At 43.8% G+C, this 19,322-nt stretch overlaps 1 protein-coding gene and 1 long non-coding RNA gene across 3 annotated transcripts in view; one reads left to right on the top strand and one right to left on the bottom strand.

Moving 5' to 3' along the window:
- The window catches only part of LOC138798916 (transmembrane protein 26-like), a 34,666-nt gene extending 22,508 nt beyond the window's left edge, over nt 1-12,158 (bottom strand). Inside the window, exons 1-2 of the mRNA XM_069979533.1 lie at nt 12,109-12,158; nt 8,639-8,714 (exon numbers count right to left, since the gene is read on the bottom strand). Coding sequence (XP_069835634.1) covers nt 8,639-8,714; nt 12,109-12,158 — 126 coding nt within the window. The remainder of the gene's footprint in view (nt 1-8,638; nt 8,715-12,108) is intronic.
- LOC138798555 (uncharacterized) overlaps nt 1-19,322 on the top strand; it is a 228,033-nt gene that overhangs the window by 156,304 nt on the left and 52,407 nt on the right. The gene's annotated exons all lie outside the window — the stretch shown is intronic.

Here is a 19,322-nt window from a genome sequence, read left to right as displayed (position 1 = left end):
CTTTACACCTGTGTAAAGATGTCAGAATGCACAAAAGGGGTGACAGTGTCACTGTCATTTAATTTTTTTTTTGCAGAAATCAATAGTCCAGCATTTTTAAGAAACTTTACAATTGCGTTTATTAGGCAAATTTGCCATTATCTGCATTCAAAAAGACTTTCCCCAGGTCCCCTCTCTCTCATCCACTGCTCATCAGGAAATCTCGACTGGTTTACATCAGTTGGTATCTGTCTTTTCTATGGAGAGGGGAGGGGGGAGGAGGGTGATTAGTCTGTAGCAGAGAGCAGAGAACAAAGGATCTATGTAAAAGCCTCTATTCAGAGGTCAAAGAGGTCAGTGCTGACTGTCAGAGGAGATAGCCAGTGATGTAGCTGTAAATTAACTCTTTGTTGTCCTGTTTTGGTGCCTCATCTCCCTCCACCCCTCCCCCTCCATAGAGAACAATGAAGACAGGGGGGAGAGCTTCAAACTGCTTTTTCATGATAAAAAAAAAAAGCATTTTTCGGCCAATAAACCCATTACAAAGTTTCTTAAAATCACCTGTACTATTGATTTCTGCAAAATTTAATTTAAACGACAGTGACACTTTAACCTCTTAAGGACGGAGCCAATTTTCATTTTTGCGTTTTAGTTTTTTCCTCCTTGTGTTTTAAAGGCCATAGCACTTGCATTTTTCCACCTAGAGACCCACATGAGCCCTTATTTTTTGCGCCACTAATTGTACTTTGCAATGACAGGCTGAATTTTTGCATAAAGTACACTAAAAAACCAGCAAAAAATTCAATGTGTGGTGAAATTGAACAAAAAAAGCATTTTTTTTTAGGTTTTTTTTTTTTCTTCTTTGACTTCTTATGCATGTTCCTCAAGTTGTTACGATTACAACGATATATATAACATGTATAACTTTTATATTATCTGATGGCTTGTAAAAAATTCAAACCATTGTCAACAAATATACGTTCCTTAAAATTGCTCCATTCCCAGGCTTAAAGCGCTTTTATCCTTTGGTCTATGGGGCAGTGTGAGGTGTCATTTTTTGCGCCATGATGTTTACTTTCTATAGGTACCTTGATTGCGCATATACGTCCCGGAGGAGCGATCCACCCCACTAGACACCAGGGAAGTGCTGCATCCGGTAATCAGATGCAGCTGTCATCTTTGACAGCTGCATCTGATTACTGTATTACTGTACTGTATCTAATACCCGCGGTCCCGGGCAACACGCGGCACCCGGGACCACGGTGGTTCAGAGCGGGGTCGCCGCGCGGCCCCGTTTTGAACACCTCTTGCGGGCGCATGACGTATGGGTACGTCATGCGTCCTTAAGAGGTTAAGGACGGAGCCCAAAATGGCCTTAAGGACCAAACCTAATTTCAGGAATATGACAGGTGTCGCTTTATCCATTAATAACTTTGGGATGATTTTACCTATCCTGCTGATTCTGAGGTTGTTTTCTGGTGACATGTTATACTTTATATTTCTGGACAAATTGAGTCGATACTTACAGCCTATCTTTTGGAAAAACCCCAAACTAACGTGAAAAATTTAGAAAAATTGCATTTTTCTAACTTTGAAACTTTGTGTTTGTAAGGAAAATGGTTATGCCACATAAATTAGATATTAACACCTTCAAGACCGAGCCTATTTGCACCTAAAAGACCAGGCTCATTTTTCAAAATCTGACCTATCTCACTTTATGCGCTTATAGCTCAGTGATGCTTTAACGTATGCTAGCGATTCTGAGATTGTTTTTTCGTCACATATGGCACTTTATATTAGTGGCAAAATTTGGTCACTACTTTGTGTGTTTTTTGTGAAAAACATCAAAATATCATGAAAAATTGAAAAAATTAGCATTTTATGAACTTTGAAATTCTCTGCTTCTAAAAAAAGAAAGTTGTATTACATAAATTAGTTACTAAGTCACATTACCAATATGTCCTCTTTATTCTGGCTTCATTTCATAAACATATTTTACTTTTTTAGGGTGTTACGGGGCTTAGAAATGTATCAGCAAATTACCATATTTTCGTGAAAGTTTCCAAAACTGATTTTTTTAGGGACCAGTTGTTATTTTAAGTTGATTTAGGAGGTTTGTATACTGGAAACCCCCATAAGTGACCCCATTTTGGAAACTAGACACCTTAAAGAATTAATCTAGGGGTATAATGAGCATTTTAACCCTACAGGGGCTGGAGGAAAGTATTCACCATTAAGCTGGGTTCACACTACGTATATTTGAGGCTGTATGTTTGAGGCTGTATAGCAACCAAAACCAGGAGTGGATTAAAAACACAGAAAGGCTATGTTCACATAATGTTGTAATTGAGTGGATGGCCGTCATTTAATGGCAAATATTTGCTGTTATTTTAAAACAACGGCTGTTATATTGAAATAATGGAAGTTATTTACCGTTATATGGCGGCCATCCACTCAATTTCACCATTGTGTGGACAGATCCTTTCTGTGTTTTCAATCCACTCCTGGTTTTGGTTGCTATGAGGACCTGACATGAGGACCAAATACAGCCTGAAATATACATAGTGTGAACCCAGCTTTAGGCTGTAAAAAAATGAAAAATTAAAATTTTAGATTAAAAAAATGAAAAATTAAAATTTAGATTAAAGTTTCTCATTTTCAAAAGGAACATGAGAGAAAAAGCACCCCAAAATTTGTAACACATGTTCTCTTGAGTACTACGGTACCCCATATGTGGGCGTAAACCACTGCATGGGCACACAGCGGGGCTCAGAAGGGAAGGAGCGCCAATTAGCTTTTCCATTGCAGATTTTGCTGAAGAAGTTTCCGAGCGCCAGGTGCATTTGCAGTGCCCCTGTAGTGTCAGCAGAGAGAAAAAACCCCATAAGTCACCCCATTTTGGAAAGTACACCCCTCAAAGAATTCATCTTGGGGTAGGATGAGCAATTTGACCCCACAGGTGTTAGAGGAAAGTATTCAAAATTAGACAGTAAAAATGAAAAACTCAAATTTTTTCCAATAATATGTTCCTTTAGTTTGAAATTTTTCAATTTCACGAGGAACAAGAGAAAAAAAGTACCCCAAAATTTGTAACGCAGGTTCTCATGAGTACAACGGTACCTCATATGTGAGCATAAACCACTGCATGGGCACACAGCGGGGCTCAGAAGGGAAGGAGCGCCAATTAGCTTTTTCAATGCAGATTTTGCTGAAGAAGTTTCTGAGCGCCAGGTGTGTTTGCAGAGCCCCTGTAGTGCCAGCGGAGTAAAATCTCGCCATAAGTCACCCCATTTTGGAAAGTGCACCCCTCAAAGAATTCATTTTGGGGTGTGGTGAGCATTTTGACCCCACAGGTATTAGAGGAAAGTATTCAAAAGTAGACAGTAAAAATGAAAAACTCAAATTTTCCCAATAATATGTTCGTTTAGTTTGAAATTTCTCAATTTCACGAGGAACAAGAGAAAAAAAGTACCCCATAATTTGTAACGCAGGTTCTCCTGAGTAAAAAGGTACCTCATATGTCGGTATAAACCACTGTATGGGCACACATCAGGGCTCAGAAGGGAAGGAGCGCCAATTAGCTTTTTCAATGCAGATTTTGCTGAAGAAGTTTCTGAGTGCCAGGTGGGTTTGCAGTGCCCCTGTAGTGCCAGCGGAGTAAAATCTCGCCATAAGTCACCCCATTTTGGAAAGTGCACCCCTCAAAGAATTCATCTTGGTGTGTGGTGAGCATTTTGACCCCACAGGTATTAGAGGAAAGTATTCAAAAGTAGACAGTAAAAATGAAAAACTCGAATTTTTCCAATAATATGTTCCTTTAGTTGGAAATTTCTCAATTTCACGAGGAACAGGAGAGAAAATTCACCCCAAAATCTGTAACACAGGGTCTCCTGAGTAGAACGGTACCCCATATGTGGGCATAAACCACTGTATGGGCACACAGCAGGGCTCAGAAGGGAAGGAGCGCCAATTTGCTGGAGCAAAACCGCAGCTAGTAATGGTTATTAGAATAGCGCAGTTACTAAAATACAATAAAAAAAATTAGATTACAGGTAATGTGGGGTGGTTACGGGTAATCTGGGGTGGTTACGGGTAATCTGGGGTGGTTCCGGGTAATCTAGAGGTGGTTTCAGGCAGTCTGAGGTGGTTACGGGCAGTCTGGGGTGGTTACGGGCAGTCTGGGGTGGTTACGGGCAGTCTGGGGTGGATACGGTCAACATGGGGTGGTCACAGGCAACCTGCTGTGGTTACGGCAACCTGGGGTGGTTAGAGGCAACCTGGTGTGGTTAGAGGCAACCTGGGGTGGTTAGAGGCAACCTGGGGTGGTTATGGGCAACGTGGGGTGAATACGGACAACCTGCTGTGGTTACAGACAATCTGTTATGGTTACAGGCAACCTGCTGTGGTTACGGACAATCTAGGGTGGTTGCGGACAATCTGGGGTGGTTACAGGCACCCTGCTGTGGTTACGGATAAACTGAAATGCTAATAGGTAATCTGAGGTGGGTACCTGTAATCTGGCGTGGTTACGGGCAATCTGGAGGGGGTCACTGGCAATTTGGGGTGGTTCGAGGCAAGGTGCAGTGTTCAGAGGCAAGGTGCGGTGGTCAGATGCAAGGTGCGGTGGTCATAGGCGATGTGCGGTGGTCACAGGCGACGTGCGGTGGTCATAGGCGACGTGCGGTGGTCATAGATGTCGTGCGGTGGTCAGAGGCGACGTGCGGTGGTCAGAGGCAAGGTGCGGTGGTCAGAGGCAACCTGCGGTGGTTGCGTGCAATCTGGGGGGTTACATGTAATCTGGCATGATTACGGGCAATCTGGGGTGGTTATGCCCAACCTGCGGTGGTTATGCCCAACCTGCGGTGGTTAGGGGCAACCTGGAGGGGTTACAGACAATCTAGAATTGTTACGGATAGAGTGAAGTGCTTATAGCTAATCTGGGGTGGTTACATGTAATTTGGGGTGGTTACAGGCAATCTGGGGTGATTACGGACAATCTGGAGGGGGTCACTGGCAACGTGCGGTGGTTACGGGCAACGTGCGGTGGTTACGGGCAACGTGCGGTGGTTATGGGCAACGTGCGGTGGTTACGGGTAATCTGGGGGGTTACGTGCAATCTGACGTGATTACGGACAACCTGGGGTGGTTACGGGCAACGTGCGGTGGTTACGGGCAACCTGCGGTGGTTACGGGTAATCTGGGGGGGGGGGGTTAGGGGTAATTTGGGAGTAAACTGTAATTATTACTATAATAAAAAGTGTGTGTTTTATTTTTTTGTATGTTTGTCACTTTTTGTACTTTATACATTCATTTTCACTGTATTACTATGATTACTGTGATATTTTCTATCACAGTAATCATAGTTCAGACCAAATTGGTCTCTGTCACTTTAAATTTTCAGAGCTTGGCTGGTTGTGGAGCGCATGCACACTTCATAACCAGCCAGGACGTCGAGGAGGAAGGAGCTCCGTGGATCCGGTGAGTATATGGGGAAGGGGGGGGTGACTGGGGGACGGGGGTGACAGGGGGGGTGGGGGGCGACTTGGGGGGTGGGGGGACATCACTTTTTATCCCCTGTCACCAATCATTCATGGTGACAGGGGATAAAAAGTGCCGGCGGCACGTGGCACAAGCGATCAGCGGTATATAGTATATACCGCTGATCGCTTGTACCGGGACCCCACAGGGGGGGTCCCGATGACTGCCCCATGCTCTCCGCTACCTCCGGTGGCGGAGAGCATGGGGCTTTCATTCATTTTTCTTTTTTGCTCACTGTGAACAGACATTAGTCTGTTCACAGTGATCGCGGCGGCCATCTTGGATCCGATGGCCGCCGCGGGAGGGGGGGTTAGTGACTGGGGCACTAGGGGGCTGATCTGGGGTCTGATTTTTACATATTTCATCTCCCCCCACCGTGGATTCACGGTGGGGGGAGATGAAATACAGCGGCGGCACCGGCCCATTAGTGACCGCCGTTTCGGCGGTCACTAAGGGGTTAATGGGGGTCAGCTGCGGGATCGCAGCTGATCCTCATTATCTCCGGTGCTGTACACAGATGAGAACGGGATCGCTGTCCCTGCAGCGATCCCGTTCTCATCACAAAGCCCCTGTCAGTCAGGAACGTATATGTACATTCCTACTGCACGGGGCATGTGCAATAGGAACGTATATATACAGATGGCTGACGTGAAGGGGTTAAATAGCATTAGCAATATGTCTCAATATGTCTACTTTATGTTGGCAGCATTTATTAAACTTGCGTTCAATAGTTTAAGACAATAGAACGCTTTTAAGACAACAGAAAATTTTCACAAGAATTTCAAAATCTGATTTTTCAAGGGACCAGTTCACGTTTGAAGTGTATTTGAGGGGGCTGTATTTTATTAAGCCCCATAAACCAACCCATTTCAGAAACTGCACCCCCCAAACTGTTCAAAATCTGTTCCAGAATTTATTTTTTTTTAACCCTTTAGGTGAGTCACAAAAAAAAAAAAAAAAAAGCTAATTGTGTGAGAAAATTGAAAATTTCAATTTTCTTTGCAGAAATTATATGGTGATCCAATATCTCTCATAATAGAAAACCTATTTCCAGAGAAATGCACCAAAATTTGTATTTCCCCATTTCTGCAGTTTATAGAAATATATGATATTAGCAGAGGCTCTGGGGTCCCAAAACCTAACAAACACTCCTAATGGGACACCATTTAGGAAACTACACCCCTCGAGGAATGTAACAAGCGGTATAGTGAGCACATGGACCCCACTGGTGATGGACACAATGTGCTGTGAAATTGAAAAATTTAATTTTTTTTAGACTAAAACTTGGTCTAGCCTCTAATTTTTTAGGTTGACAAGGGGTTAAAAGGAAAAAAAAACGTAAAACTTGTAGAGAAATGTCCATCGAGTACAAAAATACCCCATATGGGAACATAGTGTAACATGCGGGCGCAGGACACACCTCCAAAAGTAAAAAGCACCTTTTGGCTTTTGGAAGCTGGATTTCGCCAGAAAGGAGGACGGAGGCCATGTCGGCTTTACAAAGCCTCTGTGCTGCCAAAACAGTGTAAACCCCCCACAAGTGACCCAATTATGGAAACTACACCCCTCAAAGATGTTTAGTGAGCATATGGACTCCTCTGATGACAGACACAAATGTGGAACAATGTGCCGTGAAAATTAACATTTTTCAGGTTCTCAAGGGGATAAAAGAAAAAATAAACCCCTAATCATGTAGAGCAATTTCCCCCGATTACAGGAGTATCCCACATGTAGACACAAAGTGCAAAAATCGGCACACGGAAAGCCTCCAAAGGGAAGGATTGGATTTTGGAAGCTGGATTTGGACAGAATGGAGGACGAAGGTCATGTCGGCTTTGCAGAGCCTCCGTGTTGCCAAAACATTGTAATTCCCCCACAAGTGACCCCATTATGGAAACTAAACCCCTCAAGAAATGTAACAAGGGGTATAGTGGACATATGGACCCCACTGGTGACAGGTACAATGTGCCGTGAGTTTTTTTACATTAAAATGTTGGTGTAACTTTGAATTTTTCATGTTTACAAGGGGTTAAAAGAAAAAATAAACCACTAATTATGTAGAACAATTTCTCCCGATTACAGGAGTACCCCACATGTGGACACAAAGTGTAAAGACGGCGCACAGAAAGGCTCCAAAGGGAAACAGCGCGATTTGGATTTTGGAAGCTGGATTTGGCCAGAATGGAGGACGAAGGCCATGTCGGGTTCGCAGAGCCCCCCCCCCCCCGTGCATCCAAAACGTTGTAAACCCCCCACAAGTGACCCCAACGAACTAAGGAATCTGTGGTTCGTACGGGGTGGGGTCACTTGAGGGGGCTTCCTGGGGCCTAGTCCTGGGGAGACGCCTTGGGGGCTTATCATCACTGGTTGCTTCAGTATCGGAGGTTTTCCAGACGTATGCCTCCTCAGCCGGAAACAACTTTTGGGTCTTTTTTTTTTTTTTTACTTTAGGATGCCTTCACACACACACACACACACACACACACACCGGATTTCATGCTGTGGATTCGCAGCGAAATCCACTGCGGATCCAGTGTCAGTTCATTCCTATGAGAATACATACATGCAGCAGAATTGACATCCCGCTGCGTGTATGTAAGTTAACCCCCCGCTGGCCGAAGCATATATCACCTGCTCCCCACTCCGGTTTGCTTCGGGGCTCCCAGCGTCTGCTCATCCAACGCAGCCAATTAGTGTGCTGCCCCGCCGCAGCCACTGATTGGCTGAGTGGGACGTCCTGCCGAGAACCCTCAAAGCAAACCGGAGCGGGGAGGAGGTGATGTATGCTCCGGTCAGTGGGGGGTTAACTTACATACATGCAGCGGGATGTCAAGCCCACTGCGTGTATGTATTCTCATAGGGGTGCACTGACACTGGATCCACAGTTGATTTCACTGTGAATCCGCAACGTGAAATCTGCTGCAGATCCGGTTTTCCCAATTTTTGTCGGACTGACTGACCTTCATTTCCTAAAGTAATGATGGCCACTTGTTTTTCTTTACTTAGCCTGACTTCTGAACAACACAACTGATGGTCCCAACTCCATTTATAAGGCACGAAATCCCCCTTATTAAACCTGACAGGGCACACCTGTGAAGTGAAAACCATTTCCGGTGACTACCTCTTGAAGCTCATCAAGAGAATGCCAAGAGTGTGCAAAGCAGTAATCCAAGCAAAAGGTGGCTACTTTGAAGAACCTAGAAAATAAGACATGTTTTCAGTAGTTTCACACTATATTATATATTAAGTATTTAATTCCACATCTGTTATTTCATAGTGTTGCCTTTAGTGTGAATCTACAATTTTTATAGTCCAGAAAATACAGAAAACTCTTTGAATGAGGTGTGTCCAAACTTTTGGTCTGTACTATATTATTTTTCTTTCTTTATTTTTATTTCTTATTTTTTTACCTATGGTTGACCTCTACTATATACAGAACCTAATGGGGAACCTACCTACTCCTCCCGAACTTGGCCTTCTGTTTTGAATCGTTGGAACATCCAAGTACGTTCCAATGCGAAACCCATGCCGAAAACAACTTTTAGGTCTTTTTTTTTTTTTTACTTTAGGATGCCTTCACACACACACACACACATACCGGATTTCATGCTGTGGATTCGCAGCTAAATCCACTGCGGATCCAGTGTCAGTGCATTTCTATGAGAATACATACATGCAGCAGGATTGAAATCCCGCCACGTGTATGTAAGTTAACCCCCCGCTGGCCGAAGCATACATCACCTGCTCCCCATTCCGGTTTGCTTCGGGGCTCCCAGCATAGCTCATCCAATGCAGCCAATTAGTGTGCTGCCCAGCCACAGCCACTGATTGGCTGAGTGGGACGTCCTGCCGAGAACCCCCAAAGCAAACCGGAGCGGGGAGGAGGTGATGTATGCTCCGGCCAGTGGGGGGTTAACTTACATACATGCAGCGGGATGTCAAGCCCACTGCGTGTATGTATTCTCATAGGGGTGCACTGACACTGGATCCACAGTTGATTTCACTGTGAATCCGCAACGTGAAATCTGCTGCAGATCCGGTGTGTGCGAAGGCACCCTTAGAGCGGGGGTGTAAGTGTTATGCTTTTACACGTGTAAGTGTTAGTGTATGTTTTATGTACTGTTTTTACGTTTTGTGTGTGTGATGTTTTTGACTTTTTTTTTTATTTTATACTGGGGCGGAAAAAGAATTTTTTTACAAAAAAAAAAAAAAAATTTACATTGAAAAAGAAAAAAAAAAAAACAGCAGAGGGCAGAGGCAGGGGACACAATATCACCACCGATCCAGGGGAGACGGTGGCAGGAGAGGGGCGCCAGGGCGGAGGGGAGGGGGTGACAGGAGAGGGGCGGCAGGACGGAGGGGAGAAGGTGGCAGGACGGAGGGTGGCATGAGAGAGTAGAGGGTGGCAGGACGGAGGGGAGAGGGATGGCAGGACGGAGGGGAGAGAAGAGAGGGTGGCAAGAGAGAGTAGAAGGTGGCAGGACAGAGGGGGGAGGGGCGGAGGGGAGAAAGACGGCAGGACGGAGGGAAGAGGGACGGCAGGACGGAGGGGAGAGGTTGGCAGGAGATGGGAGAGGGTGGCAAGAGGAGAGGGTGGCAGGACAGAGGGTAGCAGGGTGGCAGGACAGAGGGTAGCAGGGTGGCAGGGCAGAGGGGAGCAGGGTGGCAGGACAGAGGGGAGCAGGGTGGCAGGACAGAGGGGAGCAGGGTGGCAGGATGACAGAAGGGAGCAGGCTGGCAGGATGACAGAGGGGAGCAGAATGACAGGGGAGCAGGATGGCAGAGGGGAGCAGGCTGGCAGGATGACAAAGGGGAGCAGGCTGGCAGGATGACAGAGGGGAGCAGGGTGGCAGGATGACAGAGGGGAGCAGGGTGGCAGGATGACAGAGGGGAGCAGGGTGGCAGGATGACAGAGAGGAGCAGGGTGGCAGGATGACAGAGGGGAGAAGGATGGCAGGATGACAGAGGGGAGCAGGGTGGCAGGATAACAGAGGGGAGCAGGGTGGCAGGATGACAGAGAGGAGCAGGGTGGCAGGATGACAGAGGGGAGCAGGGTGGATGGTGAGGGGGATACTGGTGACGGAGGAGGCAGAAGAAATGCAGGGAGACTGCTAGCAGCACGCTAGCAGGATCTCCCTGCATCCACTGTGCCACCAACGACACCGGCAGCACAGGAGCACATGGGGGCAGCGCGGGGACGGCGTGAACCCTGAACCGGGCAATATAATTAATTGATCCCTCCCTGCTCGCCTCAGGATCTGTGAGCAGGGAGGGATCAATGAATCACATTGCTCGGCTCACCTGAGATTGGCTGGCCGGTGGTAACCGGCCAATCTGGGCGATCGGGCACCCCGCAGACCGGCAACTAACCCCCATCAGGCATGATAGTGATTGGTCACGGACACCGCCAATCACCACTGAATTCCGGGTCAGCAGCATCACATAACCCAGAATTCACATGCATAGCCGTGATTAGCTGGGCAAAACTGGGCAGCCAATCACGGCGATCGGCGTCACGGGGGGAGTGGGGTGTGTGTCAAACTTCCCCCTCCGTGTAAAGGGAAGATGGCCTGCTGTAGAAAACAGCATCCATCCTCCCGCGATCGCCGTGTGACGTCACTCGGCGATCGTTTAAAGGACCCTCATTTCTAATCTGGACCCCCGTATCCAGTCCTGATTACTTGCACTGACAGGCAGAGGAGTTCTCCTTACCTCGGTTATGTCAGCGTGGCCATCTTCTGATCACTATCTTCAGATCGACGATATTACTGTTCAGTGCGATGCAATGGCATAGCATTGATTAGTATATTCAATCCAATGATTGCATATTTAACTGTAAAAGTTTTTAAAGATAAAAAAAACTCTTTATAAAATAAACCCCAATAAAACTTTAAATTACCTCTTTTCCCATTATAAAAATAAAAATATGTAAAAAATAAAATAAATAAACATATTATACATGGTAGCATGCTGAATTGTCTGTTCTATTAAAATAATAATAACAACAACAACAACAATATTGTTCACACATGGTGAACAACATAAACTAGAAGAGGAAAGGAAAAGAAACAGGATTGCTGTTTTTTGTTTTGTTTTTTAATTATGTATCAGGGGAAAAAAAGCAAATTTTTATTTTACACCAATATAATACCAGATAAAAAAAATGAGGTGCAAATGACGATGAGGAAAGCACTGCTTCATTGTGGCCCTTTAGTTTTTTCCTCCTTTTGTTGATCGTTGGCTTTACTATATAGGGTGATATCTGCTTGAATCAGCCTGGTTGGGCAAATAATAGTCCTGTGTAATAAGGCCCTTATAGTGTTTACCCTGTAGGATGAATAATGTTCTATTTTAGTAGTTCAGATATTAACTTACGGGCTGATATAAATTATGTTCATATTTCATTTAAAATAATGAAGGAGCAATATATATATATATATATATATATATATATATATGTACACGGTGCAGACCAAAAGTTTGGACACACCATCTCAACAAAAGAGTTTTCTGTAGGCATCAAAACTTTGAATTAACAAATGTGGAATATACTTAACGAAAAAGTGTGAAACAACTACAAATATGTCTTACATTCTAGGTTCTTCAAAGTATCCTCCTTTTGCTTTGATTACTCTTGGCATTCTCTTGATGAGCTTCAAGAGGTAGTCACTGGAAATGGTCTTCCAACAGTCTTAAAGGAGTTCCCAGAGATGCTTAGCACTTGTTGGCCCTTTTGCCTTCACTCTGTGGTCCAGCTTACCCCAAACCATCTTGATTGGGTTCAGGTCTGGTCACTGTGGAGCCCAGGTCATCTGGCATAGCACCCCATCACTCTCCTTCTTGGTCAAATAGCCCTTACACAGCCTGGAGGTGTGTTTGGGGTCATTGTCTTTTTGAAAAATAATTGATGGTCCAACTAAACATAAACCGGATGGAATAGCATGCCGCTGCAAGATGCTGTGGTAGCCATGCTGGCTCAGTATGCCTTTAATTTTTAATAAATCCACAACAGTGTTTTTTTTTTTTTACTTTAGGATGCCTTCACACACACACACACACATACCGGATTTCATGCTGTGGATTCGCAGCTAAATCCACTGCGGATCCAGTGTCAGTGCATTTCTATGAGAATACATACATGCAGCAGGATTGAAATCCCGCCGCGTGTATGTAAGTTAACCCCCCGCTGGCCGAAGCATACATCACCTGCTCCCCATTCCGGTTTGCTTCGGGGCTCCCAGCATAGCTCATCCAATGCAGCCAATTAGTGTGCTGCCCAGCCACAGCCACTGATTGGCTGAGTGGGACGTCCTGCCGAGAACCCCCAAAGCAAACCGGAGCGGGGAGGAGGTGATGTATGCTCCGGCCAGTGGGGGGTTAACTTACATACATGCAGCGGGATGTCAAGCCCACTGCGTGTATGTATTCTCATAGGTCCAACTAAACATAAACCGGATGTAATAGCATGCCGCTGCAAGATGCTGTGGTAGCCATGCTGGCTCAGTATGCCTTTAATTTTTAATAAATCCACAACAGTGTCACCAGAAAAGCACCCCCACACTATCACAGCTCCTCCATGCTTCACGGTGGGAACCATGCACGTAAAGTCCATCTGTTTACCTTTTCTGCGTCGCACAAAGACACGCTGGTAGAACCAAAGATCTCAAATTTGGACTCATCAGACCAAAGCATAGATTTCCACTGGTCTAATGTCCATTCCTTGTGTTCTTTAGCCCAAACAAGTCTATTCTGCTTTTTGCCTGTCCTTAGCAGTGGTTTCCTAGCAGCTATTTTACCATGAAGGCTGCTGCACAGAGTCTCCTCTTAACTGTTGTTGTAGAGATGTCTCTGCTGCTAGAACTTTGTGTGCTATTGACCTGGTCTCTAATCTGAGCTGCTGTTAACCTGCGATTTCTGAGGCTGGTGACTTGGATGAACTTATCCTCCTCAGCAGAGGTGACTCTTGGTCTTCTTTTCCTGGGGCGGTCTTCATGTGAGCCAGTTTCTTTGTAGCACTTGATGGTTTTTGCAACTGCATTTGGACACTTTTAAGGTTTTCCCAATTTTTTTTCGGACTGACTGACCTTCATTTCCTAAAGTAATGATGGCCACTTGTTTTTCTTTACTTAGCCTGACTTCTGCACAACACAACTGATGGTCCCAACTCCATTTATAAGGCACGAAATCCCACTTATTAAACCTGACAGGGCACACCTGTGAAGTGAAAACCATTTCCGGTGACTACCTCTTGAAGCTCATCAAGATAATGCCAAGAGTGTGCAAAGCAGTAATCCAAGCAAAAGGTGGCTACTTTGAAGAACCTAGAAAATAAGACATGTTTTCAGTAGTTTCACACTATATTATATATTAAGTATTTAATTCCACATCTGTTATTTCATAGTGTTGCCTTTAGTGTGAATCTACAATTTTTATAGTCCAGAAAATACAGAAAACTCTTTGAATGAGGTGTGTCCAAACTTTTGGTCTGTACTATATTATTTTTCTTTATTTATTTTTATTTCTTATTTTTTACCTATGGTTGACCTCTACTATATACAGAACCTAATGGGGAACCTACCTACTCCTCCCGAACTTGGCCTTCTGTTTTGGTTCGTTGGAACATCCAAGTACGTCCCATGCGAAACCTCCGGGCTGATTAGTGCAAATTTGCCTCCAGTATTTACTGATAACGTGCTACATTCATCTTTCCTTCAACTTTTACTAAATTTCCTGTGCCTTTGTAGCTCACACATCCTCAAAACATTAGCGATCCATCTCCAAGATTTACACCACTGACAGGAAATTGAAAATAAAATGTCACAGGAGGAGTGGTTCACTATCTCTGACCAGCTCTCCTTTATTCCAATATGTAACTGCAATGTGTGAGCACAACCTAGATGTTTGGGCGAGGAAATTTTTTTTTAATGAGAACAACCATGTCTTAATTATAAAACTGTAAGATAGTTTCAATTTTATTTACCATGAGTAGAGATGAGCGAATTGGGTTCGGGTTCGAGTCGATCCGAACCCGAACGATCGGCATTTGATTAGCGGTGGCTGCTGAACTTGGATAAAGCTCTAAGGCTATGTGGAAAACATGGATATAGTCATTGGCTGTATCCATGTTTTCCAGACAACCTTAGAGCTTTATCCAAGTTCAGCAGCCCCAGCTAATCAAATGCCGATCGTTCGGGTTCGGATCGACTCGAACCCGAACCCGGTTCTCTTATCTCTAACCATGAGCTGTCTCTCCACATGCTTTAGTGCTTCCTTTTATGTCACTTAGAGTACATGTGGGAGTATACAAACATACTCCTTGAATTGAAGGTGGCATCGTTGTCCCTCTATCCCCAATGCTATTCTTAGATACTTCCTGTGTTTCTTAAAAATGTTAATGTGGAAGTAGGCATCTTTCAAGTCTAAGGTTGCCATGAAGTCCCCTCTGTCCAGAATTGACCAATTTCACAGATTCCATACAGAATTTCTTCTTGACAATGAAGCGAATCAGTTTATGAAGATCAATTATTAATCTCCACCTGGTGGTTTCAGGACTAGAAACACATGGGAGTAGACCCCTTTGCCCTTGGAAAAGTTGGGGTGTACTTTTTTATTGTAACCATTCCCTGAGCTTCTGATAGACATTGATCTATTGTAATGACAACACTGGTTTCCAAATTCTTGCTTTAGGTGAGACTTGTGGCTGGACTTCTGGATCATCTGTGGGCTCACATTGACAGCATTCTTCTACCATGTTCCCTTTGGATTAATTTTCTAAAGAACCATAAAAGTCTACCAATATTACCACAGGTCGATACAGCTGTAGTAATACAATGAGACAGTTTTAGGAAGAGCTTAAAAGAAGTAGACATTCCGCTCATCTCCCTTTTAGCAAAGTTGTGTAGTAAAATGGGTATCTTTGATTTCTGGAGGGAAAAAAAAACATCTTGTGCTTCTGTATACCTGCGCCATAATAAAATTAAGGGCACATTATCTCGTAAAGATTTGCATTGGGTAACAAGCCAATGTTAAAATACGTAAAAAAATACGTAAAAAAAATATATTGTTGCCTAATGATTCCCCTATGTGTAGAATTGGTGACTGGAGCAAGGAAAAATGGCCTGCCCTGAAAAATAAACCCCTTTTGATTTGACCTGATAAGTAGGGAGCAGTAACAGTAAAGCGACAGTAACAGTAAATGGGAAGATATCAGCAAGCTTTTTGTTAGAGAGAGGGACCAGACACAGCTGTTGACGATGTTGTTTATTTTGGCAATTGAGCCTCTGACTATGTTAATTCGGGAAGATAGGAATATGGGGGGCGGAGGTCGATAAGAATGGTCTTTAAGCTAACGAGACATCCATGGAGTATGTAATGGAAGTTATTATGAAGTATGGGGAGGTGTAGGGGTTGTCCATAAATTGGAGCAAGTCTGTCCTTCAGCCCCTTCAGGTCCTTTGATAAACATACAAGATAATCAAATCCTGAAGGTTAAGATCTTACAGCCAGCTGAAAGTTTAAAATATTTAGGTATAGACATAACAGGACGAGCAGAGGAATTGCATGATAAGAGCATACAGTCATGGCCAAAAGTTTTGAGAATGACACAAATATTATATTTTCACATGATCTGCTGCCCTCTGGTTTTTATGGGTGTTTGTCAGATGTTTTTATTACATACAGAAATATAATTGCAATCATATTATGAGTAACAAAAGCTTATATTGACAGTTAGAATGAGTTAATGCAGCAAGTCAATGTTTGCAGTGTTGACCCTTCTTCTTCAGGACCTCTGCAATTCTCCCTGGCATGCTCTCAATCAACTCAATCAATCAACTCCCTGGCATGCTCTGGACCAAATCCTGACTGATAGCAGTCCATTCTTGCACAATCAATGCTTGCAGTTTGTCAGAATGTGTTGGTTTCTGTTTGTCCACCCGTCTCTTAGTGATTGACCACAAGTTCTCAATGGGATTAAGATCTGGGTAGTTTCCAGGCCATGGACCCAAAATATCTATATTTTGTTCCCTGAGCCATTTAGTTATCACCTTTGCTTTATGGCAAGGTGCTCCATCATGCTGGAAAAGGTATTGTTGATCGCCAAACTGCTCTTGGATGGTTGGGAGAAGTTGCTCTTGGAGGACATTCTGGTACCATTCTTTATTCATGGCTGTGTTTTTAGGCAAGATTGTGAGAGAGCCGATTCCCTTGGCTGAGAAGCAACCCCACACATGAATGGTTTCAGGATGCTTTACAGTTGGCATGAGACAAGACTGGTGGTAGCGCTCACCTCGTCTTCTCCGAATAAGCTGTTTTCCAGATGTCCCAAACAATCGGAAAGGGGATTCATCAGAGAAAATGACTTTACCCCAGTCCTCAGCAGTCCACTCCCTGTACCTTTTGCAGAATATCAGTCTGTCACTGATGTTTTTTCTGGAGAGAAGTGGCTTATTTGCTGCCCTCCTTGAGACCCGGCCTTGCTCCAAGAGTCTCCGCCTCACAGTGTGTGCAGATGCACTCACACCTGCCTGCTGCTATTCCTGAGCAAGCTCTGCACTGCTGGTAGCCCGATCCTGCAGCTGAAACACTTTTAAGAGATGATCCTGGCGCTTGCTGGTCTTTCTTGGGTGCCCTGGAGCCTTTTTGGCAACAACTCTCCTTGAAGTTGTTGATGATGCGATAGATTGTTGGCTGAGGTGCAATCTTTCTAGCTGCGATACTCTTCCCTGTTAGGCCATTTTTGTGCAGTGCAATGATGACTGCATTAGAGATAACCATGGTTAACAGAAGAGAAACAATGATGCCAAGCACCAGCCTCCTTTTAAAGTGTCCAGTAGTGTCATTCTTACTTAATCATGACAGATTGATCTCCAGCCCTGTCCTCATCAACACCCACACCTGTGTTAATTGAGCAATCACTGAAACAATGTTAGCTGGTCCTTTTAAAGCAGGGCTGCAATGATGTTGTAATGTGTTTTGGGGATAAAGTTCATTTTCTAGGCAAATATTGACTTTGCAAGTAATTGTTGTTAAGCTGATCACTCTTTATATCATTCTGGAGTATATGCAAATTGCCATTTTAAAAACTGAATTATACCACCAAACAGACCTCCCCACAAGGAAGAAATATTTGAGCCCACTACAAATAAATTAATCAATGATAAAGTTTATTTGAAACAATTATTATGAACAGACATGATTAAAAACTTTTTCATAACATGTACATACAAAAAGGAGGATTACAACAACGGACAAGACAAACAAAAGGAAAAGGAAGCCACACGACACATGAAAAATTAAGAAAATGTAAGGCATGCTTTGACCAGTGAATAGTATACATTACAAAGTGCAACATGCAATAAACAGACATAACAAAGGCAAAGCATGCTCAAGTAATCAAATAAATAACAAAGTTTATGTACGGTTTTAATAATCTGAGGTGCTGAAGGTAAATTCCAAAAGTGCAAAAAGTGCTTAGCATTAACTAATAGTCACCTCAGATAAAAAACAGAACTATAATGCCTACCACAGAATAGGAAACAAAATACAAACACCATACATATATGCCGTGCGGCTCCCTTACCCACAGAAACACCCCAACGCCGTTTCGGTACACCCTTCGTCAGGACTGAAGCAGTAAACTTTGTAAAATTAATATTTGTATCATTCTCAAAACTTTTGGCCATGACTGTAGTATCAGTATTGAAAGCCCTAAAAGATAAGGTCAATAAATTATAGAAAGCAGGTTGCAGTCAGCTCACCCTTGTATCTTGTGCTTAGTCCTCTGTTTGTGTGGCGGGTTCCTGGGAAGGAGCAGGTAGATGAAAACACCTGGTGCCAACAGGTGGGAGCAGGAATCATAGGATAATGGATTGTCCACCGCTCCAGTTGAATAAAAGTAGAATCTTTATTTCACATCTTAAAAATGGATGACAAAACAATAAAAACATGCGCCAACGCGTTTTTAGGATGTAGTCCCTTAATCATGGCATAGTATGAATATGAATAAATGAAACATTTATAGTCATACACAATGTGGAAAGACCTGCAGACCACCCCCACTACACCCCCACTATTGTGTGTGATGCACTAGGGAATTAACCATTAGTGCACCAGCAAGAACGCCATGCTCTGAGGGATTTAATTTCCAATCCATACATAGTTGTACATCCATAGTTGTACAATTGGGTGCAGAGATGGGGGTTTTAGACAAAAAACTTTCAGAATTTCTGTTTGTACAACATCCAGTCATTCCTATTTTCCATGATTTTCCAAAGACCCATAAAAATGTCTTTCCCCCACCTCTGCGCCCCATAGTGTTGGGCATAGGTTCCCTATTGGAGAACCTCTGTGCCTGGGTTGATAACTTATTACAACCGCTGGTTACCCATACCCCTTGTTATGTCCGTGATGAGTAAAGCCTCCTGCAGTCTCTAGATAAACTTCCAGTGAAAACAAATACCAAATAGCTGTCGTGTGATGTATCAGCCTTATACTCCAGCATACCACACGACAAGGCCATTATGGCCCTCAAACATCATCTTTGCAAGTATAGCAATTATAGTGACAATTTACAACACTTTATTGTTTTAGCCACTATTTTTTTGCTTACACACAATTTTTTTTTATGTTTGAGGACACTTTTTTTTTGCAGATACTGGGATGTCCTATGGGTGCGAAGTTCTCCCCGTCCCTGGCAAACCTATACATGTCCTATTGGGAGGAGGTCATCCTTTACAGTCACACCAATCCATTTTCACCATATATCTCATGGTATGGAAGATATATTGATAACCTCCTCCTCCTCT

This window comes from Dendropsophus ebraccatus, chromosome 8, assembly GCF_027789765.1.
Source record: "Dendropsophus ebraccatus isolate aDenEbr1 chromosome 8, aDenEbr1.pat, whole genome shotgun sequence".
NCBI lineage: Eukaryota > Metazoa > Chordata > Amphibia > Anura > Hylidae > Dendropsophus > Dendropsophus ebraccatus.
This window is presented reverse-complemented; position numbering and strand designations above follow the sequence as displayed.